This window comes from Strigops habroptila, chromosome 7 (genome assembly GCF_004027225.2).
Source record: "Strigops habroptila isolate Jane chromosome 7, bStrHab1.2.pri, whole genome shotgun sequence".
Classification (NCBI taxonomy): domain Eukaryota; kingdom Metazoa; phylum Chordata; class Aves; order Psittaciformes; family Psittacidae; genus Strigops; species Strigops habroptila.
This window is the reverse complement of record NC_044283.2, coordinates 5703198-5728836: the sequence shown is the minus strand read 5'-3', so window position 1 is coordinate 5728836 and position 25639 is coordinate 5703198. Positions and strand designations below refer to the sequence as shown.

At 43.3% G+C, this 25639-nt stretch overlaps 1 protein-coding gene and 1 long non-coding RNA gene across 2 annotated transcripts; one reads left to right on the top strand and one right to left on the bottom strand.

Annotated features, from left to right (window-relative positions):
* Positions 1 to 7304: 7304 nt before the first annotated feature.
* LOC115610371 lies at positions 7305 to 9460 on the bottom strand. Its single transcript, XR_003992198.1, has 2 exons — positions 8545 to 9460; positions 7305 to 7570 (listed from the first exon to the last, which is right to left on the bottom strand). It is a non-coding gene; the product is annotated as an uncharacterized LOC115610371 (long non-coding RNA).
* Positions 8591 to 25592, top strand: SUCLG1 (succinate-CoA ligase GDP/ADP-forming subunit alpha). Its single transcript, XM_030491788.2, has 9 exons — positions 8591 to 8717; positions 17115 to 17218; positions 18126 to 18242; positions 19113 to 19325; positions 19414 to 19471; positions 21655 to 21738; positions 22378 to 22529; positions 23375 to 23563; positions 24534 to 25592. The coding sequence occupies exons 1-9, from the start codon at positions 8666 to 8668 to the stop codon at positions 24558 to 24560; spliced, it is 996 nt and encodes a 331-aa protein (XP_030347648.1). The 5' UTR covers positions 8591 to 8665; the 3' UTR covers positions 24561 to 25592.
* The last annotated feature ends 47 nt before the right edge of the window (positions 25593 to 25639 follow it).

The following is a 25639-nucleotide window of genomic DNA, read 5'->3' as shown; positions in this document are numbered from 1 at the left end:
CAGAGCAGAGCTGCTCCAGCCCTCGCAGCAGCTCCGGGGCCTCCTCTGGCCTCGCTCCAGCAGCTCCACGTCCCTCTTGTGCTGCTGCCCCAGAGCTGGATCAGGACTGCAGGGGGGTCTCCCCAGAGCGCAGCAGAGGGGCAGGATCCCCTCCCTGACCTGCTGCTCACGCTCTGGGGGTGCAGCCCAGCATACGGGGGGGCTCTGGGCTCAAGCGCACACCGAAGCCAGGTCATGGGGAGCTTCTCATTGACCAACACCCCTAATTCCTTCTCTTTGGAGCTTCTCTCAAGCCATTCTCTGCCCAGCCTGTAGTTGTGCTCGGGTGTTGATAGACGGTGCATGAGAAGTGATGTGGAACACTTACAGCAGATCCACAGGGGTGGCAGTGTGCATGGTGGCAGCTCTGGTCATCAGCAACGGGCTGGAGACGAGATGCCAGCAAGTTATCCCAATGGACATGGGGAGCTTCCCTGTTCTGTGTGCAAACAGCAATGGGAATTGATGCTCCACAGCCCCAAGCTCTTGGAAATGAGTTCACCAAGAAGCTGCCGGTCGCTGTGTGAAGCACACAGATTCAGCTCAGTAAGAAAACCTCCCCTGAACATGTCCACTGTGTTTTGTGGGGTGCAGTTGTTCTGATGATCATTTTGCCTTCTTTTTCTGCCTTCTTTTTCTCTTTTAACTTTTTCATTGGTTTTAGACTTTTATTTTTTACCTTCAGGGAATGCTTTAATGGCAATTTCACAGAATTCAGTTTTGGTTTTGTTTGTAATAACTGTTGCCACTGGAGTGAAAAAGAAAGCCACAGGAGCAATTACTGGTCATGACAGTGAATAAATGAATGAATTACCTTCAGCTTTGTTATTATTTTCATGGTTGGAACTAGATGATCTTAAGGTCCTTTTCAACCCTGACTATTCTATGATTCTATGATGACACAGGCTGGTGCATTGACTGCAGCGTGTTAAGGAGGAGGAAGAAAAATCCTCTCAAAGCCTGTCAGAGAGAATTATTTGAACTTCCATTTGAAAAACATGTATTTTTCTTTTGTGGTAACCTCGGTGCTAAGTCCTGAACAGGTTCCTATGGATGACACCAGAGAGACAGAAATCCCTGGGAAGGGAGGAAGAATATTCCTCCCCTAACCTTCACATGGGCTAAAGTGACTGTGCTCGCTCCTTTGCATTGCAATTGTTCACCTCTCTGCCACAGTTTGCTAATGCAGGGCAGAGATACAGCCAACCTCTGTAGCACTATAATTAGCTCCCTTCAACAGAAAACGTCCTGAATTTGGCCTAATTATGGTCAGTATCGTTATTTCTTTACTATTTCAGCAGGAGGAGGTGGCTGTTCATGAGGTCCAGGACCAACAAGCATCAATAACCACAGCAACGCAAATGCCGTACACTAACTCTAGAGAAAGTATAGAAAAGTTACTTCCAACACTGAAATCATCAGAATAAAGGAGGAAATAACATCCTGGTGGTCACTTTGCTTGCCTGCCTTCAGCAAAGTTCGTGTGTCCCTCTTCAAACCTCTTCTCCTCCCTGATTTTCAGCTGTAGCTTCAAAGAGTTAGAGAGGTTCTGTGGGTTTGGTAGTTTCCTTTAGACTGAACAAGCTTCAGAGTCTTTTTGTGCCTGAAACCAGAAGATTTCAGAAGAATCTTTTGCTCAAGATGTCCTAAAGCATCCTGCGCTTCCCGGGGACAAAAACTTGGTTTTGCTTAGTAGCATGGTCCTTGTTTTTAGCTCTTCAGCTAAACCTGATTAAGGTCCTTCTCCAGACAAGGCTGTTGTGAAACAGCCCTGGGAGAAAAGTCGATCAGTGAAGCAGTTGTGACATCTAGTGGTGCTTGTGGCTACTTCAGTACAGAGAAAAGTACTATTACTATGTATTTATATATATATGACCACCCTGTGACCAAAAGTAGAAGCCTTCATGACCAACCTGCTATTTCCCTCTACGATGGGGCTGCAGGGAAAAAAACCCTCATCATTTTAGTCATGTGGTGACTATACTTCCCATGGAGGAGTAGGGATGGCCAGCACCTACATTGCAACTGAGTTGGAAAGGTTTTCCAGAATATAGGGGTTGGAACTAGATGATCTTTAAGGTCCCGTCCTACCCAAGCCATTCTATAAGAAGAGAACAGTAGAAACTACTTCCAAAGAGAGATCTGAATGTCATTAATTCTGTGGGGTTTCATCAGCACCAACAGAACTTTAGGAATGAATAATGTATACTGAACAATGTTAAGAATGTAAAAAATAGCTATATTCACTGAAAGCTGACTTTGTGTGTGTGTTTTTGTGTGTGATACATAGATGAAGATGTGTCTGCAGCTTTTAAGGATATATAGCCAGAGGCATCTATCTCACAGAGACCACAAGGTCTCAAGTGCTGCAGTTGGAGCACTTTTGGTGCTCAGATTTAACTGCAAGTATTTGGAACGAGGATTAGCCCCTGTGTATTTAGTTTAGGCATTTGCCTACAGCTTGTAGATATTCAATTTTAAGAACTAATCCTGAAGCAACGAATTTCAGTAGAAGATTAACTCGGCCCTGCAGAGCTTTGCACAGTGACACTGCTGAGACAGCAGATTTCAGCAAAAGGAAAAGCCTCGAAGAAAAATGTTCACTTTACAAAGAAGTTGGGAACTTTTTATGTTGTTATTTTTGCAAGGACAAAGGGGACTTCAGCACAAAAAGACTCAAATTTGAGCAAAATATCTTTTTCTTTAGGTGGAAGACAAATCGTGCTATGGGATAGATTTGTACTTATGTTTTACTCTGGGGTTGTTGAGCCTCCAGAGAAACTGGACAGAACATCTGCTCCTCATCAGTTCCACAATGCCTGAAAACCAAAGCAATTTTAATACAGAAAGAGTTCAACCAATGTGTTTGTGAAGCTGCTGTGGTCAATGTTGGGATTCCCAGACTGTGCAGGTGACCTGCCCAACTACTGCAAATGATCTGATGGAATCCAATGACAGATAGTAGGAAGGTGTAACATGTCAGTTCAGCATTTCTTAAGGCTTCAAGATATATTGAGAATTAAATAAGAGTTGCAACTGAGCTTTCCTTTGTGCTGTTTTATGTGTGTCCTCAGGGGAAGTAGGTGAACATCATTGAAACCAAGGGAATATCCCCACAAGATGGCTAGAGGGATTGGTTTTTCAGCTAGGGCTAATAAAAGCCACCAGTTCCCGCTCCAGGACAACACAGCGCAGCCCAAGTGGTCCTCCTATAGTTGTCGTAGTGATTTCCCCATGAAATAGCAAATGATGAAGAGGATGGGGAAACAACAGAAGATGGAAGGAGCTGGGTCTGCTGCTTTGCGTGGTGAAGGAGCTTGTCCTCTGTGTGTTGTGACCTCTGGGGACACAGGACCAGACCTGATCTGTTACAGGCTGTGCTAGATATAAGTAGGTTGAGACTTTCTTCTTTGATTTGGCTTTTGGGTGCACAGAGGGGGGTTGTTCCCACTCCTTATCATTCTTGTTTTCTGAGAAAACAAAAGCCTAAAGGGGCCAACAAGAAACCTGGAGAGGGGCTTTGGACAAGGGCCTGTAGGGACAGGGCAAGGGGAATGGCTTTAACCTGCCAGAGGGGAGACTGAGATGAGCTCTGAGGCAGAAGCTCTTCCCTGTGAGGGTGCTGAGGCGCTGGCACAGGGTGCCCAGAGAAGCTGTGGCTGCCCCATCCCTGGCAGCGTTCAAGGCCAGGTTGGACACAGGGGCTTGGAGCAACCTGCTCTAGTGGAAGGTGTCCCTGCCCATGGCAGGGGGTTGGAACTGGATGAGCTTTAAGGTCCCTTCCAACCCAAACCATTCCTTGATTCTATGATTCTATGACGCTAATTTTCAGAAGTATGGCTTTCTTAAACCTAATGGAGATAAAAGATTAGAATTGCTCCATGTCTAATGACTCAGGCACTGAGGAACCAAAGTGCTTCAGGGCTGCTGGGGTCCAAGGGGAGGTGTCCATTTCCACCACTGCAGCTCTGGCCCTTGGACGTCAGGGTTGCATCAGCTTTCAGCTTAGCTTATGCTGAGCTGCACCCCAAAATCCTGAAGCCTTAAAAACCAGCATGGCCTCCAGGGAAGGGGAGTTGAGTTTATTTCTCACACAGGGATTCACTGTTATTGAGTGGAAACCTCTTTCAGGGCAGAGAATTAACAGCCAGACTCAAGTCCTTACAACAGGTTTTCAAGCCATGAGGACAGGCTTTGCTGGCACATGCATTTCAAGGAACCTACACCCCATTTTGTTCCCACTTCTTCCTGGATGGCTGAGGCTCTGCAGGATCCTGTATCCTGCTCCAACATCAGAGAACCCCACGCAGGGTTGTTGAGAGCAGAATTTGCCCTGAACCCATCCCACGTTCAGCTCTGCTCCATTGCTCATGAGCTGCAGGGCAACCTGGGCATCTGGAAGAGCAGGTCTCGGAGACATGAACGTTTCCCAGCACTGTGGGGCAGCCCCAGGTCTGACTCCTTTGTTTTCAATAAACCAGACTGTTGTGCTTGGCTGCCCCGTCTGCAGGCAGCAGAAAGGCAGTGGGATGTGTGCGGCAGCTCACTGAGCTGCAACAAAACCCCATCACATGTCAAGCTTTTCCTTAAGACCTGGAGTTGCTGAAGCATTTCTGCCAAAATCTACTGAATACGAGTGAGCTCCAATAAGCTCCTCATGTGTGACAGAGCTGTACTTGCTTCAGATCACACAGCAAAGGGGGAGAAGTATTTAGAGGAAGATAACTTCAAGTCATCGTGTGTACGTGTGTGCTGTCCCAGCTCTCCTTGTGCCAATGGAAACCTCATCGTGCAATCAGCAGAGACAAGGGAGCAGTTCCTCTGCTGCAAGGAGGGGGTTGAATTGCTCTCTTCGAGCCCTCCCAGTGCTGAACAATCTCCACTGGTGGCAACAACAGCTTAGAAGCATGGAAGCAGCCCATGGTGGGTATGTCTGGAGGACACTTGCTGTATCCACCAAGCCCTCATGGGGAGACACTGTGTGTTGGTGAAGGTGACAACTTTATCTTGCTGTTGCCAAGTGCCAGTGCCTAGAGCACACTCAGGTTTTATTCTATTTATCAAACCTGAACTCTGGGGTGTAAACAAGACACCCTGAAAATCCTGAATGTCTGAAGTGGGTTTTGCTGCTCTTAGTGCTATTAAATGCAGATATTTCAGGGCTTGGTGATTTATCTGCATTACGCTTTTTGGGTGATGATGAAGCAATGATTTATGGAGAAGAAACCAGATTGAGTGATTTCAGTGATGAGGAAGCGTGCAGCCCACTGAGCACCACTCAGGTCTCTCCACTGCCCGGCCACTATCTAGAACAAGAAAAGTTTTACCATTAGTTTTAAGGCAGTACCAAGAGAAGTTGCATTTTGTGTATGCAGTGAATCTCTTTCATCTAAACAAGGAAAAATGTTAGCAGAGTGGTTTTGTCTTATGTGGCAGGAGCTTATGGGTAGGTAAACATCAACATGAGGTTCCTTTGGGCTTGCTACTAGCAGAAGGTCGTGTCCTCTGCAGAGGAATACTAAGCAGAAAGCCCTGTGTTTAGTATCAGGAAGGACTGCTTTCAAACAGGATTAAAACCCAACTATGAGTAAGAAAGCAAGAGAAATGTTTTCCCTAGAGTTCAGTTTGTCCCTGGGTGTGTGCAATTGTTCAGCTCCAGGATCTGTGTTGCTCTTAAAATGAAATTGCTTGCTTAAAAAAATGCACCAGGAAATGACCCCACCCCTGATCCGCCCTTTGGGCTTTCTGCAATGGTTGGAATTAGTTCTTAGATTAAATCCCCAAATCTTTCTTAATCCTTTCGCCACCCCACTAGAACTGGGTCTGCCCTGAACTTTGGAAGGCAGCCTGCCATTGCTACCTGAGTGTTGTTAATTGCTGTATTGCTTCGTCCTGGGCTGAATGGTTTCTTTCTAGGCAGTTAATTAAATCAGTTAAAATAATGTTGGTGAGACAGAGTGTTCCCTGACAGGAACCAACCCACTGCATTAAATCTTGAAATCATAGAATGGTTTGGGTTGGAAGGGACGTTAAAGATCATCCAGTTCCAACCCCCTGCCATGGGCAGGGACACCTTCCAAATCTTAAACCAACTGAAATCAGGTTTATTTTTTCTCAGTTCCATGGATGTCTGGCCAATTATATATTGTACAGCTTGTTTCCATACCCTGAAACTTCTACTGTTTGAGTGATAATGACTTGTATCAATATTAAGATTCAAAAGCCTCTATATGCATTTTTGAATGCAAATCACTGAAGAGATGTTTCTGCTACTGAGATATAAAAAACCCCAACAAACTCAAACAAACCAACAACCCAAACCCTCATCTTACATGATCCTTCTAAAACCACTAAAGAATTGCAGTTGTCCTTCTTTTGTCATGCTGTTTGACTTCATGCCTGAGTTATTTTATGTGCAACTGATATCCAACAGATGGACTTCTTTATATTACAGCTCAATATAAAAAGGAGAGGAAGAATAACCCACTGTGTGACTTAGCTGGGGTCAAAAGCTCCAGATCTCCCTGTTGACAAGACTGGGACTCTCAGTCTGACCCACGGCAATGGGACAGTCCTGCCTGTCACTGCCACCTATGAACTGAAGTGATGGGGTTCACTTAGAAACAGTTGGGGTTCTTACTGTTCCCTTTGGTTTTCTGTTACCCAGGCTCACTCATTCCTTTTGTGTGTTATTTTCTACATCAGCTTCTTCCTCTCCCCTTCCTAAAAACAGAGTTTTGCTGAGAAACTATTAAAAGCAAAGTCTTCTTGTATACAGAGTAACAGAATGGTGTCAAATTCTCTAATCCCCACAAGAGTCTTAGTGAAAGCCTCAAGGCAAGGAAAACATGATTTGGAACTAGATTCAGGTATAAATCCTTAAGTAGCGAGTGGGTTCCTTATAAAATCAGTGTATTTGTCCTCCTTTACCTACCTATACCTCATAAGAAGCTGAACATTTGGATGCTTCATTTATTTATTACGGCCTCATTCTGGACTCTGGTTTATGGACATGAAGCGAACAAATTAATCAGGATGAAATCAGAGTAAGACTTTGCACGTTTAGTTCGTCCTGAAGGAATACTTTGACTCTTCCTGCCCCCCCTGCCCCATCTATGCCCACAGATACACATGCATGTGTTGTTTGCGCAGGTGATGAACTGACCTGTGTCTGAAGCTCATGTGTGTAAGTTAAAGCATCTTAAAACCCCCTGTGGCAAGCCTCATTGAGTGTTTTTTTGTGACACTGATCTGAGGAGAATTTATTCATGGCTGAAATAACTTTATTTTGCAATAAATTAGTTGATTTCACAGCTTTCCCTGATTTTTCTACCTTTCCTACAAGTCCCACATACACATATATCCTCTGTTTGCTCTGGAGAGGCCTCTCCTGTAATCATTGTCCCTGACACATGCTCTTCTTGTGAATGTTTGTTTAAAGTCCTTGTCATGTGGTTCATTAACCACATTCTCTTCCAGAATATACATCCCCTGAAGTTTAGCAGAACGAAAACGCTGCTGTCAAGAATCTCTGTAGGGAGGAAAGAAAACACTAATTATTGTTTCAGAACTGTGCTGTTTGATTTATTAGAATACACTCCTTTTCCTGCCCCAGGTAAGTGAACTGTCCATGGTGAATGACAAAGAGGATTGTCAGTTCTCTTTCATTTTTTAAAAGCAATTTAATCTCACACTACTTAACCCCAATGAAGCAGTGTGTGCTCAGGGCTGTCTCTTATCGGGCTGCCCATTACAGCTGCATGGCTCTTCCCAGGACCACGGCTGTATCCTTATGTCTTGCAGCACTTGCTTGGCATGGTCAGGACGGGGTTTTTGCTCTCTTTCTACTGTGCTTCAAACAAATCACTATCAAATGAGGTCACAGCAATCCCAGATTGGTTTGGGTTGAAGGGAGCTTAAGGCTCATCCAGTTCCAACCCCCTGCCATGGGCAGGGACACCCGCCACTAGAGCAGGTTGCTCCAAGCCCCTGTGCCCGACCTGGCCTTGAACACTGCCAGGGATGGGGCAGCCACAGCTTCTCTGGGCACCCTGTGCCAGCGCCTCACCACCCTCACACAGTAAAGAATTTCCTCCGAAGAGCTCATCTCAATCTCCCCTCTTTGAGGTAAAATATTTCACTTGGCTCGACCAATTAACTTGTATGCGTTTATATATCATTTACTCAATTAGAAGATACCAAAATTGACTATTAGTGACATTTACATGAAGCCTCCCCAGCTGCACCCCCTGTGGCTTGTTTGGAACGCTTCTCCTCACGTTTACTGCCAATGTATCCGCATACCAGGGCGGCTTGTCACGGGCAGGCACAGCACAGCCATCAAAAGCTGTTGTTGGGCTGAGTTTAGCCCTTTGGGAGCTGTCGGAGCCGCTGTCACCGTGACACCGCCCGCCATCACCTCACGCCTCGGACTACAACACCCACAATGCACCGCGCATCCCCTCGCACTCCCGCCTCATCGCCTCACTTCTGATTGGCTCTTACTAATGGGGCCTCTGCGATGAGCCAATCCGCTCGCAGGGCTGCCCGGCGCCGCGCCGCGCCGGGGTGGGCAAGTGCTCAGGCGCCGCGCTCCGCCGGGCCGGTGTCATTGCCGAAGGGGACGATGTCTCACTGCAGCCGCGCCGCCGCCCGCCTGCTGGGCCGCTTCCTCCGCCGTGAGTACCGACCCGCCGGCACCACCGCCCGAGCGTCGACCCGCGGGGCCCTCCGCGCTGCCTGGCAACCGCGCTCCGCCGCGGCCTGCTCCCCTTCCTCCATCCCCGGGCCGCCCCGCCGCTGTAGGCCGCGGGGCATGAGGGGTGAGGCGGGGTCGGGGCCTGGAGGCGAAGGGAAGGGGCCGGGCCTGCGGCGGGGCAAGGTGACCCGGGGAGGGGAGCGCTCCGCCTTGATCCCGCGGGCAAACGGCGCGCCCCGGTCTCGGTGACCGGCGGGGCTGTGTGCCCTCCGGCGATGGGGCTATGGAGGGGGTCAGGGTGCTGTTATCCGGAGCCGGATAGAGCGGGAAGGCGGGGATAGGGTCTTCTCGGAGTAGGGACAGGGGAGAGGAGAACGGGGTGTAAGAGTTAGGGAGAGTTCTTGGGTTGAGGGTGGTCACCGCAGGGATGGGGACCCGGAAGAGTTGTTCTCGCCGGTGTATCCCCGGAACTGCTAAACGCAAGGGGCAGAGGAAGCTCATGGAGTTGGATGTAGGCGCTTGGAGCTGTGGTTTGGGCTAGAGACCTCTTGAGGTCCCTAAATTGTCCTGTGATTGCAACACCCATTGGTAAAGTCAGTTTTGTTGTCAAGAATAAGGTTATATGCCTTTAATTGTGGTGAAGACGAGCAGTCTGAGACTCACATTTCAAAGTTTTTATATGTTTTTCTGAAGATCACAATAAACATTAAAATGCCTTTTTATTTTGTTTTCCCTTTTCAGTGTGCTTTTTTGTGTAGTTAAAGCTGCATCCTCTACTGAAATCAGTATGGGTATGCCTAGGCACAGGAGCAGTTTACTGGGATCTAAACTGAGGGACTGGTGCATTAAAAGTGGTTCTTCCAGCTGAGGATGAATGGGCAAGCTTAAACCTATCTCATTTTGCTGCACACGTTGGTTTTTGTCCCAGTGTGGTGGTAGTTGCAGGTCAGGGTCTAGTAATGTGATCCCACAACATTTTAAGCTGGTCTGAGTTGTTCCTGTGGCACACCTACCCTCAGGTATCCATTCCTACCTCTTGCCCTCCATGGGCAGAAGCAGAAACTGTGTTTTCTATTGTACTGTTTATTTGTGCCAGGTCAGCTCTTTGAATTGGCTCCCCTGAGTCCAATGAGTATTGGCTCTGATGAAGGAGAACAGATGGGAATGTAGCACTTCCAGTTTAGCTTAATTTATACTCCCAGCAAAGCTGCTCTTGGCTGCAGTTTTATGTGTTTAAAACCCCACATTGTTCCCTTTACAAGTAGCAGTATTCAGGGAAGAGTGCTTAAAATGATTTTGGGGGGGGGGGTGTAAAGGAGAAGTAGTGGTCTAAGTGGCTCAAGAAGTGTTCTGTTTGCAACAGTTCAGGAAGTCTTTTAGAGAAACTCTTGCAAGATGAAATAGTCCTTCACTAGAAACCTTTGTTTAGTTTGATACTCTTTACAGAAAGGTAAAAGTTGCTGAAACCTTAAATTTGGACTTAAATTTGTCTGCAGTAACAAATACTTAACGTCTGCTTCTCTTGGTGATTTAAAATCATGAGTTTCCAGCGTGCTCTTTTGCAAAAGAGATGCAATACCTGGTTTTGTTGATGCTGAAGGAAACATGCAGGATCCATATCCCTAAGGTTCAGCTCAGGAAGTTGTGAAAACGTGGTATGAAGCATGTCAGTAAATGGTAAGTGCATGCTCAAAGGTCAGCTCAGAGCACTGTCTGTGTATGGAGAGTCAAGAAAGACTCATGCTGTTATATCCCACGCTTTGAAAAGTCTGTGGGCACCTTAACTGTGATTTGGAGAGTCAGGATTAGGGATTTTATGTTCAGAGCATGTTAGAAGGCTTTGGAGTGCTTGTAGATTAAAAGATTACAGTAAATTATGTGAATAACCCTGGCAAAGAATTGCTGCAGAAATAACAGTCCAACCTGAAGGATTCATTAGTTGTTTTTTTGTCAGCAGTGTGGAGGGAGGAAAGCTCACAAACCTTTAGCTGCACTTGTTCTTGGTGGGGTATGCATGGGGAAAACCAGTCTGTTGGTTACAAGAAATAGTTAATTTGTGTTGAGAAAACACATTTGTTTCCTCAAGTTTCACTGAGATGCTTCACTTGGTTTCAGCTTCAGAAATCTGGGAGAGAGCTTTTCTTCAAAATGCCATTGTGTCTCCTGTGACCCCTGTAGCCAGTGATGTCCATCGTAATAGAATCATAGGATGGTTTGGGGTGGAATGAACCTTAAAGTTCATCCAGTTCCAAGCCCCTGCCATAGGCAGGGACACCTTCCACTAGAGCAGGTTGCTCCAAGCCCCTGTGTCCAACCTGGCCTTGAACACTGCCAGGGATGGGGCAGCCACAGCTTCTCTGGGCACCCTGTGCCAGTGCCTCAGCACCCTCACAGGGAAGAGCTTCTGCCTCAGAGCTCATCTCAATCTCCCCTCTGGCAGGTTAAAGCCATTCCCCTTGTCCTGTCCCCACAGGCCCTTGTGAAAAGTCCCTCTCCAGCTTTCTTGTAGCCCCTTTAGGTATTGGAAAACTGTTGTAAGGTCTACCCAGAGCCTTTTCTTCTCCAGGCTGAACGAGCCCAGCTCTCAGCCTGTCTTCATAGCAGAGGTGCAACGAGTGGGGATTTTTGATTAGGAAAGAGAGGAATGTTGAAAGGGCTGATAGCTTTTTTTTTTTTTTCCTGAATGCCATTTCCTATTAGTCCTAGTTTTGTTTCAATGTGGTAGGTGTAGCATAGTCATTGCATCTGTCCTTTCCAGCCTGATTAATTAAATTTCTCAATTCCTGCCATGTTCATAGCTAAGGGTTTCCATAATTAACAGGAATTTGGCAAGGGAAGGGTGAGAGAAGAGAGAGGCTGGGAGCAATACCTAGAAATCCTCTGAGCACATAATCCTCTTAATCGAAAGAGTAAGATATTCTGAGCAATCCCTCAAGAACATGAAAACTTCTTTATGAGTCAGGATTAGCTTCTCCTAAAGTAACTTGTATCTTTAAGGCTGAATTCTGTAGATGGCTCTGGGGAGAGAATCATCCAAAGGTAACTGTGCATGTGAACACACAGCCTGATAATGACAACTAAAACCTAATAAAGAACTAGGATGGGAAACTCCTTGTGGAATGTTCTTGTTAATATCAAGCTTCTTGTCATTAAACTCTGACATTTCCTGCAGCACTTTGGTCTTTGCCAAACTGTTTTTAAATGTCTGTACTCTTCTGTAATGTAAGAAGCTGCCCAGAACTGTTTCTGTTGTGTCCTCTTCAGGCCATGGTGTTTGTAGGCAGAGGAAGAAGAAAGGAGATGGTCAGAAAAATGCATATTGAACATGTGCAAAATATTGAAAGGATTTCTCAGATATAAACTGAAGGTCTGTAGCTATTGGAAAATAAGGGAAGGGGAGGAAAATCTTTGTGTGGAAAGAAGACTTCTTGGCACTTTAAGTAGGGCTTTTTGTACCTCAATCCTTCCCTGGGTTTCCCCAGGGCCTCCAGTTTCCCCATTTGTATTGGAGCCTGTATGATTTCGAAGGCTTTCTGCTTTCCTTACACAGGTAATAGAAGTGAAAAGGAATCTTTTCCTTCATCTGCAAGTTCCTATTTCAAGGAGTAACAGAGGAAGAATTTCACTTGTTACTTTGAAAAGTAGCAGTGTAGGTATCCGCTCAGGTCCTTATAGAAAGAAATCTCTGCTGTTTTCCCCTTGCTTTTATAGTGCTCATTTATGAGCACCCTCAGATGCTAGCTCAGCTTCCAAACTTACTTTTTAGTTTTGGTCTGGTATAAATGTGAGTAAGAGGGAGGCACTTTGATGGATTCCTGTCCATAGCCCTAGGAGATCTTGCAAGAAAATAACAGCTACTAAACTCTGTGTAGTTTTAGTGAGGAAGAGATTTAGCCTTGAGTATCTGTACTGTCGTCTGTATTGCACAGCCCAAATAAGCTGGGGGTTGGACTAGATGACCTTTAAAGGTCCTTTTCAACCTGAACTATTCTGTGTTTCTATAAAAGGTAGCTTGGGTTGTGTGCTTTAAATGAGATTTGTGCTTGGGAGGTGTTGCTGCTCAAGGGTTGCCTGAAAGCTCAGCGTAAATGCTATTTACATTCGATGAGTGCTTTAAAATAACTTGCAGATGGGTCAGATTTCTTATGAACATGTAAATTCATGTTTGGACTTCATGGTAAATAATAGGGTATTTTTCAGGCTAGTTAATTGTAATACACAAGTTAGCTTAAAGCCCTTCTCAAAGCTACAGGTTGTGGGGTTTCTTTTAGAAGTAAATGTAAGTGCTTTTTCTGTTTGGACTGCGGTGAGTTCTGGGCTCTGCCAGGGCCTTCTTCCCTAGAAATGCCAGGGAATGCGTAACTACCATCAGCCTGTCTGTCCTTTAGTTTCTGGTAAGGTTTCTTTGTTGTAAAACAACATGTTTGATATACAGGCTCGTATCGCTTTGCTAAATTTAGCTATTCCTTTTCAAATCTATCCTGGGACAATAGAGTTTTGGTATTTGAGCACTTTTCACAACTACTTGGTCGTCCTGTACAATGAACTAAAATAGGTTCCTGCCACAGTACATTTCTTTTTAGCTGCGTAGAAGCTAAAGTACTGGAAAGCCAAAATAAATGCATCTGGTTATTTGTAGAACTCTTTTAAAACCACAAACTATGCAAAACAGAACAGGAAATGAAAGGATTGCCTGGAAAAGATGATCCAGTTTCTTGTTTTAATACTTTTTGCTAAAGATCTATAACAGGCCTTTGCTGGACACAGCAATGTTATGTCAGAACTCTGATTTGACAAAATAAAGCATTTCCACTGTGCTTTTGGTAGAATTTGGGTTTGGTAGGACTTGCACTTATGCTCTAGGACTTCATCTGGAGCCTGCACCCTTGTAACTTGGGCTGTCATTTAGACGCGTGCATTAAAATAGCATCGCCAGTGACTTTGGCTTTTACGGGTGCATGGCTGAAGAACAACAACTTATTTTCCTTCTTTTTTGGTGTTTTTTCTTTTTTTTTCCCTCCTGTCTTCTCATAGCAACAGGCTTTTACACTTGGGCACCCTGATTTATCCTAGTAAAAGCAGTTGCCTGAATGGGTGTTGGACATGAAGCAGTGCGAGCTGGTGAATGAAGGTCCTGGCTGGAAACTGAAACTTGGGTTCTATTTCTGACTCTTATCTGCTGTGAACTTAGGCGTGCCATTTCCCACCTGTTTCCTTCTCATCTTATATCACTCTTAACTATTTAAATAGCCAGCTGTTTGTACCCAGGACTTGCTGTTTGTGCCACATAGAGTAGAACTTCTTCTTGACTGATGCCCCTGCTGTGCTGGTAAGTGGGCAAACTTTTCTGCTTCAGAAAGAACTATGAACAGAAATACACAGTTGTGTCTTGTCAGTTTAAAAAAACCCAAAATTCACTCATCCAGGCCAGAAAATGCAAGTTGATATGCATGTATATATATTTATCTTAAATATATATATATCTATCTTAAATATATTGCTCCCCAGACATGTCTCCATGCTAAGCTGCCTCTCTCAAGACAGTAAACAGCTCAAGCCTATAGCCAGGCTTTTTTGAACCAGCTCTTATTTTCTCTGAACCAAGACTCTTCAGTAACATAAGAGGCAAATACAATCTTCAAGAGTAAATCCATACAAATCTCTGTAGAATTTAAGCTGTCTTTTAGTTATCAGTGCCTGTGTTTTTTTTCTTTTTGGTACTTTGATAGCTTGGAAAATGCTCAAGAGCTTCTTATCCTTGAAAAATGTATTTCTGTAGTCTTTTCAAAACTGAGAATTGATAAACTTGAGCTTTCAGAAACATTTTAGTGCAAGGTTATAAATAACTGAAAATAGATATGGAATGGACAGCTGAACTGGGTCTGTAGAATCACTTTTCTGGTAAAGAGAAAGGTATAGCACAGACACTACGTGTAAAATACAGATTTGAATTAGTGTTGCCTGTTTGTTCTTTACCCTTGCAGGCACATCAGAGGGCTTTCACAACATGCAATTCTGGCAGCCCAGAGCATTCTCTGCAAAGCACTACTAGTGGTAGGTCATTGCTGTAGCAGCTTCTTCTCAAGGGGATCATCCTCTGCTTTCCCCAGGGTTTCATGTGGTCACATCTCTACCTCATGCAAAGGGGATCATCTTCTGCTTTCCTCAGGGTTGGGTTTCACCTAGTCACGTCTCATGCCCAGGAGAGGTAGCCTGGATGGCTGGGATCAGGTAGACTTATGCCCTGCTCTCCTAAGCAGCAGCCCAGATGTTTCCCTGCTTCATTTGTGTCTCCTTTGCTGGAAGCAGGCTGCTGTTTGCCGGTTGTGTGTTTGAATGACTTGGTGTTGCAGCACAGGGCACTGCAGCCTTGCCTAGGAAGGCCAAGTACAAAGACCTAAGGTGTTGGCCAAGTACAAAGACCATACAGTGCTATCTTCTGTAGCTGTAGCAAGACTTTACTGTGGCACAGCCAACCTCATAACCCTATTCATTAAATCTTACCTTCAGACGTGTTTTATCCGTTACTGCCTTCTATTTCTTCTTGGGTGAAGATGTGATTTAGGTTAAAACCGTGCAGGTCAGCAAGCTGACATGCCCTTTCACCACTTTTCTTACAAGTTTACTGCGTGCTAGTCTGTACATTTCTCCTTAAAACCTAGCTGGGTTTCCCTTTATGTTGGTCTGAAGATGAGGTGCTGCCACAGCTCCTCAGAGAACAGCAGGAAGTGGTTGGAGTTGAAGCCCTGTGTTTCTGTCAGAGCTTCTTAAGAACAGAGTAAGGACTTTAGATTTAACAATAGCACTGTTGTCTGTAGGCTGCTTCTGGCATGGTTTGTTTTCCTTCTCACTCTTTTGGAATGGAATTAAAGCATAAAAGCAGCGTATCACTAAAATTTGGTTGGCAAAAGTACTTGTGGATGAGCCCTACATAGCTCCGTGGTAGAAGTGTATATACACGGATCTTAAATTTTCTGCAGTTCTTTTATTACTCCATAGAAATTGTGTTATTACAAGATGTTTATAAATAGAAAAAGACAAAAAATCCCTCCTTTGTAAGTATGTGGAACAGTCCAGGGAACATGATTCAGAATCTCTTATTTGTATTTCAACTTCACTTTTTACTTCCTCAAATCTGAATTGGTAATGTTTTAAATGAGCTGAAGAGGTATAAAGTAACACTCTGGTGTCAGTTTCTGTATTAGGATTGGACCCTCCCATGTTCACTCTAAGCACAAACCACAGTTTTTATCTAAAACACTTGCAGGGAGTAAATCAATTCTGATCCCCTCAAAACTCTGGTATTTGAAAAAGCATCTGGCCATGAATATAGGCAATGTGTGCATCCTTTTTTGTACCAGAAGACCTTTTTCCTCGTCATCTCAAGCTTTGGTAACATTCTGTGCATTTCTTTTTTAATCACTTGATGTCAACACATCTTTCCCTTCAGCAGAGATGCAGTCATTCTCCTTGTCTTTTTGATACCAGCATGCACTGTGTTGTTTTTCTGTAGTTGTAGTTGTATTTTAGTATCAGAGTTGTAAGAACTACATTGAAAATCATTCTAGAGGAGCATTCTGGTGAACTCTTTCTGCACAAGCCCAAGTGATGCTCAGGCTCCTGTGGCTAGGCATCCATTGGAAAGAGGTCTCCTGCTGGATGTCTTGCTTGGCATTAGGCTTCACCTGTGCTGGGGAATGCTCAACCTCTTCAGTATCCTCTCACTGTCTGATATGGACTGTGCCACACTCGCGGGAGGTATAACATGGTACCTATGTTGTAGCAGCCTCTGGGATATGGGGATTTTAGTTCTGCTTTGTCACTTGGCAGAGTTTCTTAGAGGGCAGAGACATGGTCATTTGCAAATGAAAATAATGGTTAAGATGTTGTTTCTGTCTGTTGCTTGTCCTGATGAATTCCGATAGTAAGTACTCGCCATGAGAAATACCTAGCCTGATTAGGAAAACAATTCATTGCTATGAGAGCAGTGAGGCGCTGGCACAGGGTGCCCAGAGAAGCTGTGGCTGCCCCATCCCTGGCAGTGTTCAAGGCCAGGTTGGACACAGGGGCTTGGAGCAACCTGCTCTAGTGGAAGGTGTCCCTGCCCGTGGCAGGGGGTTGGAACTGGATGAGCTTTAAGGTCCCTTCCAACCCAAAGCAGTCTATGGTTCCTAGCAAACTGATATATCACACTGATAGAGTAAACTGTTTAACGACAAGCACTGAATGCAGCTTTCAGAGCTGCTTTTCAAAATGTGAGCTGCTGGACCAATTAATCTTTTAATATAAGCATTAATATATATGCACTTATTCTGCAGGATGATTTTGACTAACAAAGCAGTGGATTAATGGTTTGTACTCTCTTTTTTCTCTCTAGTGCAACAGAATGGCGTACGACACTGCTCCTACACGGCATCGAGGAAAAACCTGTATGTTAACAAAAATACAAAGGTTATCTGTCAGGGTTTTACAGGCAAACAGGTATGGATATGAAGGATTTCTTATATCATCCTTTCAGTTCAGAAAGTTAGTTGACTGGAAAATGTAATAACATAAAAGGGATTGTATTCTGGCTTTGACTGTGTTGATGGGAAGCTGGACTTCATGATCAGGAAGGTCCCTTCAGCACTGTAGTTTCCTTTCTCTGGTCCAAATAGATTTCCCCCCTCTCCCCATATTCAATCATATTAGCAATTTTTTCACTTGTGCACAAGCTTAAAACTTGTTTTTGAGTCATCTCTATTATATTTGTTTCTTGTTCTTCCTTCTGGTCTTCAGCCTTTTTATTGTATCCACCTGAAAAGGTTTCTTTGTAAAAGGAGTTTTGCAGAAACCTGCAAGAACCTTACCATTTTAGAAGTGCCTCTTTCACAAGTAACATTGAATGTCAATGCTTGTGAATTAAATTTCTGGTTTTATTTCAAGATACTTAATAATTTTCTCACATCCCCTCTTTTACACCTTTGCAAGGGGAGAAGGCTGCTTTTACTAAAACTATCAGCTAGTCGTGGATGAGAATGCAAATTTCTTCTACTTCATTATAGTATTTGTCATCTGCCAGACTTGATATGGAAAATAAAATGTGGCTGCTATGTCTGCAGGTGTATTAGCAACACGTAACAAAACATCCTTTAGTGTGCAACTGCAGTGCTCTGATTTAAAAGAAAAAGCATAGATATTCTGAACACGTTTAAAACATGATGCACTCTTCAAAATAGGTGATGGTTTGTGTGTGTGTATATATATATATATATGTATATATATATAGTGAAAGCTTCCCTTCTGGTTGTAAATTTAAGTGCCAGAATTATAGATAACATCCACTGCTTTTGGTTCGTTTTATATGCTATTACATGCCTTTTAACTTTACTTATTTTCTCTCTCACAGGGCACCTTTCACAGCCAGCAGGCGTTGGACTATGGCACCAATCTAGTTGGAGGAATTTCTCCAGGGAAAGGGGGGAAAACTCATCTGGGTCTGCCTGTGTTTAATTCTGTGAAGGAGGTAAGTTGCAGCAGTGACTGGAGGGCAGCCAATTTAGTGCTGCTGGAGGGCTCCTTATTTCATTGCTCACACTGAAGAGACAGACGTTTAAGCCATGGATGTCACTGTGCAAGGAGTGAAATAGAAGCCTTTTAAAAGTGGGAGCATTTGGTGTGGTCAGCCATAAGTTTGGCTTCCACTGTGAAGTTCACAGAGTCTGTATACACTTACTTTAAGCATGCAACTAGTTTATCATTGATTTTGGTGTGTATGATGAATTTTTAGCAAACTGTTATCTAAGACTGTGAAAACAGATTGAGAGAGCTGGGCTTGTTTAGCCTGGAGAACTAAAGGCTCCAGAGAGACCTTAGAGCAGCTTCCAGTACCTAAAGGAGCCAACAAGAAATCTGGAGAGGGACTTTTCACCAGGGCACGTAGGGGTAGGACAAGGGGGATTGGCTTTAAACTGAAAGAGGTTAGGTTTAGATTAGGTATTAGGAAGAAGCTCTTCACTATGAGGGTGGCGAGGCACTGGCAGTGTTCAAGGCCAGCTTGGACACAGGAGCTTGGAGCAACCAGCTCTAGTGGAAGGTGTCCCTGTCCGTGGCAGGGGATTGGAACTGGATGAGCTTTAAGGTCCCTTCCAACCCAAACCATTCTATGGGTCTATGAATGGGGCAGATCCTTTCCAGCCAGTGGTTAGTTCTCAGTTCCCTTGTTGTGCTGTGTCCCATTTTCAGTGAATTTAACACTTGCCTTGATTACAGTAAGTTAATCCAGAACAATTTACTTAATTTATGCCTGTGAATGGATGTATTTTAAATAACTAGTTGTCACGTTCTCTTCAGCCCCACTAAATACTTAATACCTTTTTTATTATGTCCATTGTAGGCCAAAGAACAAACCGGTGCTTCTGCCACTGTTATATATGTACCTCCTCCGTTTGCTGCTGCTGCGATCAATGAAGCAATCGATGCAGAAATGTCCTTAGTTGTTTGCATTACTGAAGGTATTCCCCAGCAGGATATGGTTCGGGTTAAACACAGACTGCTTCGGCAGAATAAGACTCGGCTAGTGGGCCCCAACTGCCCTGGAGTCATCAATGTAAGTGACTTCTGGATTTACTCCAAGGCTGAACCATTCTTAGTGATGGTTTGAGTGTTCCATCTGACTTCTCCCACTCTTTCCTTAGCCTGGAGAATGTAAAATTGGTATCATGCCTGGTCACATTCACAAGAAGGGAAGAATTGGTGAGTTTTTGAATATTTATGCATCATCTAAAACTAAAGTTTGGTGCTTTAGTGTTCTTACTCATGAGGCTAGTTACGTCCTGCCCTGAAGATGATTCACACACTGTATCACAGCTTGTCTGTCTTTCAGTTTGTAAGTGAACTTTGCCATTATCAATCCTGAAGGCCTAAAAATCATTCAGTCGGTCATTGCAGGCACTGAGTACTGATGGTAGAGGCAAAGCAATTGAGAGTTTCCTTAGGTAATGTGATTGACTTAGTTTTCTTAACACTACTCTTTGAGGATACTTCCATTTATCCTTGGGATTTGAGAGCTCTCCAATGCTGTTCCTTCCAAAAGCTTGGCTTCTAAGGACTAGGATCCTACACCTATAGTGAGCTCAGTATTGTAGCAGAAAGAAGAGATTACAGGCAAGTTAATAACATGATAATTTGGACAACTATACCGTGATGAGAGGGAGTGACAAATGTACCTGTTTCTCAGACAGTGGTATTAAGGTCAGAAAGGCAGTGACTGGTTCATAATCATATGTTAGTTACGCACCCTGTTGCATGCAAGTCTCTTGCCCTGGCTTCTGTTGCTTCCTTGTTCTAAACTGTAGGAATAACAACTTGATTATTTTAAAAATAATTCCTTATTTGAGGAGCTATAAAGAAAATTCTTCCAAAATAGGTTTTTGTACTTAAATAGAGCTTCGGAAACATCATTGTAGACAGCATGCACTGCTGCTGTCTGTCAACAAGGTAACCAGGTTAAATCAAGCACAGTACCATTTCCAACATTACCATTTTTTGGATGAAAAGTGTATTTCCTGTGAGATAACCTGTTCAGTGCTCTTGAACTATGTGAACTCAGTGCAGTTTTTCTAACACAACAAACTATCACTGCTACTTAACCACTTCTGACATGAGAATAAGCTGTACCTGGTGTACGCTGTAGGATGCGTTAACACTTGTGTTACACCTTCAGCTTTCAGAAGTACCTATAAACCTGGAACTGGAAAATCAGGTGACTGCAGTTACACCCTTTATAGATACTATCAAGACATTGCTCTATGACTGCAAAAGGTAACATTAACTGATGTTGCCCTGGGCTTCCTTCTGAATCAAAGTTCTGTTCAGATTATCTCAGTATCTATAAGAGATGCCTTGTAGTCACAGGATACTAGAATCTGAATGTGAGGCACATCAAGTGTGAAAGAAAATGTGAAATCCTGAATCCAGTTGCTCCCACTAATGCTTGAAATGTTTTCAATGGTGATCTAAGGACCAAGGAATAAATATGTAACTTTCCCATCCTCCCAGCCTTGTGTAACACTACGACCCTTAGTGATGTGCTCTCCAGCTTTCTATTACTGGGAGGTGTCCAAGAATCATTTGTTAATTTTGGAATGCAAGCGATAAAAATAGTCTTTGGACCTTTATCTGTAGCTTCTCTGAGGCAATCTGATCTTGATAGTAAACAGGAAGCTCTTTGCAAACATAGCAAGGAAAAAACCCTTTGCTAGTGGACATCTGAGTGGACATCATGCAATATACTTATTATATTCCTTCTTAGATGGCTTGAAGTAGATTGGAGATGATGTTTTTTCTGTTTTCCCTGTTGTAGTATTAACAGAAGTCTTGGAAAAATGAACAAAACCCCATGCAAATATTTTGCCCCTGATTTAGGCTGTGTATTACCTTCCACCCTGAATTTAAAACTGGGGTTATGGTCTCTTGTAAGACTGTAATGGAAATGCTGAATGTGTATTGTAGAGCAGTGAGCTGCAGCAACATATACCTTAATAGTGGTGACTTGCATTGTACAGCGTATTTCTGTTCTGGAGGATCTCTTGTGTGCCTGGAGACACAGGAGATGGGATTAAGCCAGGATTATTAACTGTTGGGCTGCAATTCTGTTTCCAGTTCAGTGCATGAGCTATTTGCATACAAGACAAGATGTATATTCTTCTGTTTTGTTTGTAGGTTTAGTCTGTGGACAATTAACTGTCCAAAATGCCAACCAAGAAATAGTACAGACAATCTTATATAGAGTTTTCATGCTCTGGCAAGGATAGCTGGAAAACCTAGCATCTCATGTTCAGCTTATTAACGTGATTTTCATGAATATAAGACCAACTGCCTCTAATCATGCACTTTGCTATGTTAGTGTTAAGTTTATCTCCTTTTCTTTCCTGAAGGTATTGTGTCAAGATCTGGAACCCTGACATACGAAGCTGTTCATCAGACAACGCAAGTCGGATTGGGGCAGTCTTTCTGCGTTGGTAGGTTTCCTCAGCCTGTTGCACCTACACTAATCTGCTTTTTCTTTACAAAAAGAACTCTAAAGTAATGTCTTTTTGCGAGTATAGAAATTGCTGAATGGCAGTTATCTTGAGAACTGAGATCCCTATGTGCTGTGAAGGGTATAACCCTTCTCTATTACCATTTCTGCATCAGATTAATAGAAGCCTAAAACGAGAGCTTTGAACAGAGAACTGCCAGCAAACATAATGTCAATTTGGAAACAGGTTTTCCAAAGAGGTTTGATATTATAAAGGGATAGGGTATTCCGAGTCATTTAATTGGGTATATTAAGTAAATTCAGTTTTCTTACAGCAAAATTCTACAGCTGGGCTGTTGGTCCTGCTGTGTCTTATACAGAGCCTCTGTATAAGGCATCATATTTTGCATATGGTTTGAATGGTGGTTACTCAGATACCAAAGCTTTCTGTAAACTGTGGGGGGAGATATTTGGAGCAGGAATTGGGCATACTCTGACTTGGGAAAATCCATCAGAGCTGCCCCTTTTATGAGCCTTTGGGAATACTCTTCATACTGAAATTTATTTGAAGCTTTTATTGTAAATGCAGCATCATTGTCTTCAGTTAGGGGTTTTTTTTGTTGTTTTAATTCTTTTTCAGGGATTGGAGGTGATCCCTTCAATGGAACTAATTTTATTGACTGCCTTGATGTCTTCCTGAAGGATCCTCATACTGAGGGGATCATACTGATTGGGGAAATTGGAGGAAACGCTGAAGAAGATGCAGCAGCCTTTTTGAAAGAAAATAACTCTGTAAGTCTTAAACAACTTGCTTCCAGACACCTTGGTAGTTAGCCAACTTCTTTTGCCATGTTAGGGAAAACTCAGTTCAATCTCTCATTTCTATTTACAAAGAAATCAAACAGTCATAGAATCATACAATGGTTTGGGTTGGAAAGGACCTTAAGATCACCTAGTTCCAACCCCCTGCCATGGGCACGGATGCCATGTCACCCAAGGCTCTGTCCAACTTGGCCTTGAACACTGCCAGGGATGGAGCATTTACCACTTCTTTAGTCATACCTTTATTAAAGAGAAAGAGTTGAAATGAGGAGCTTTGTCCAGATGACATCTAACTGGAGAGCAATGTCATCTTTAAATTTTTAGTCCTGTAATGTTATTAGTAGTGAACATAGAATCATAGGTTTGAGTTGGAAGGGACCTTAAGATCATCTAGTTCCAACCCCCCTGCCATGGGCAGGGGCACCTCGCACTAAACCACGTCACCCAAGACTCCATCCAACCTGGCTTTGAACACTGCCAGGGATGGAGCATTCACAACTTCCTGGGCAACCCATTCCAGTGCCTCACCACCCTCACAGTAAAGAGCTTCTTCCTTATATCTAACCTAAACATTCTGGTTTTTGTAATCTACATGGCTCTGTAAGAAACATGTTTTAAAGTTTCTGGTTGTCTCTGGTTTATGATGATTATCAGGAGAGAAAGCATTCCACACTCCTCAGACTCCTGGTTCCATGTTGTCTGAGGTTTCTAGCTGTTTAATATCTTTGCCTGGCTAGTTTATATTTAAAATAAATAAATAAACCTGCCATCTGGAATTGCTCCCCCATGTAACAGGATCTTTTCTTTCTTCACAGGGTCCGAATGCCAAGCCTGTAGTGTCATTCATAGCTGGTCTGACTGCTCCTCCAGGCAGGCGGATGGGTCATGCTGGAGCAATCATTGCTGGGGGAAAAGGTGGAGCTAAAGAGAAGATAGCAGCTCTTCAGAGTGCTGGTGTTGTTGTCAGTATGTCTCCTGCTCAGCTAGGTAGCACCATCTACAAGGTTCGTTGCTTGGGAATTGGTGTATGTATTCATCCAGCTGCTTTTGAGGGAATACAAGTTGGGAGTGCATCTCTTACCTAGATATTCTGCAGCTCTGAACTTAAACGTAAGAACTCTATTGACTGAACAAGCTGCAGTTATTATTTAGATAATATGCCCACGTGGCATTGCCTTTATAGAAAAGTCAACAGCAAAACAGAGATTACGTTTTGCTTTAAAGTGTAGCAACTTGTTGAATTCTGTTTTCTGGGTGTGAAGAATCTGAATATGAAAACACTCTTTGAAAGCAGGGTATTTGAGGTCAGAGAGCCTTGGCAAAGAGGTCTCTCTATTTTAGTACTAAGTCAGAGTTATGGTTGAATGCGTACAGCTGAAAAAGTTATGTATGGAATAGGATTATTTGCTTTTTTCTTAATTCATATCAGAAGAAAGGCATTGCTTCACACCTAGAGGAAATGTATACTTCACTTGTGCCAGGTACTTCTTTTTTTCCTGTGCTGACTGTATAGTACAGCATCTTCACAGGCTGCAAGTGGGATTCTTCCCTTCTTCTGGTGTGTTTTTTCCTTTACTACAATGAAAATCCTTACTTTGATACTTCACTGGCTTCAGTCCTTTACAGTAAGGATTCTACTGGAGTTCTTACACAGAATGAGTGTTTCTCAAGTCTGTTTTGCTATGCCTGGGAACAAAGGGTTCCTTGACAGCATTGCAATCTGAGTGCAGTTCACTGACTGCAGACTAGCACTACTGGTTTTTCATAGCTGGTTTGTAAATGAAGTGGGAGAAGGCTTATTCTCCTTTCCCTAACTTGAACACATTATGCATTTTGTATAAAGATGCTTAATACAAAGCTTTTTAATGCTTAAAATCAGATTATCTAAGATAAATACAAAGTAATTTAAAATGAAATAGTGATAAAAGTGTTTTCTTTCTGTCCCCACTGGTTATGTCTGTGTGCTATTTGCAGGAGTTTGAGAAAAGGAAATTGCTGTAAGAGAAGACACTTTGGAATACTGTCTCCAAGACATCAGTGCAGCACCTGGCCTCCGCTTACTTTTTGTCTGCTAATCTTCAGTTGCCCAAATGACTGACACTGGTCAATGAATTTGACTTGGAAGCCATAAACCTCCTGGCTAAACCTGTTTTGATGTCTCCTTGGTTTCAGACATTATCACCTCATTGTAAATCCCAGCAAATTAATAAATCTACTACTAAATCTGATTCATCTTTTGAATTTCTGAAGCAGAGCCATTTCTTCCATCAGCATAAATACTCTTTTGTAACTTAAGCACTGCCCGTTTTTAAGGTAAAGTCACTTCTAGAGATGCTTTTAAGGATCAAGGCACTGACTTTATGCAAGTATCACACTTGGCTTTATTTTTACAAAATCCAGTCTTACCTGTTTGTTGCTTGCAATTATGTTTGTTTGAACAACAGGCCAAAGTTTCCGTCCATTAAACCAAAGCTGCTGGATCTGAAGGGGTTGATGTTGATCCACGTAGCTGGATATGCCTGAAGTCCAGACTTTCCTTTCAAGGCTGATGAGCCCTGCACAGTGTAGTCCTCTACTGGCAATGAATTCTGTTTGTTGTGTGGAGAGATGGAATTTTTATTCCCCAAAATGAATCTAATTTCCCTTGCAAATATATATTTACAATTGTCTGTAATGATGAAAATGATTTGGTCTTTAGATTACATTACCTACAGTTCCTCTTTAACTAGGATTGCACTGCTTGTATGTTCTGAATTCCTAATAACATTGGGACATAATGGAGGAGAATTACTATTCTCTGGAAAAGAATGTAATAAGGTAACTTTCTTGTTAACCACTCCCAGCACTGTAATGGAAAGCCCTTTTTTTACTGTGGAAATAGCCCGAGCACTGTGCCTATAAATGAGTGTTCCAAGTTTTATCAAGATGGACTGAAGCTGAGATTGCTTTCTTTATATAGAGGACTGACAGTTCATGTAACCTGGCACTTGTCTAAAGCTAACCTTGTGTCCCATAAAGGTGCTGTTACGAAAACTCATGTCATTGTTTGTTTAAAGCTGCTCTTAGTTTTCTTACTCGGA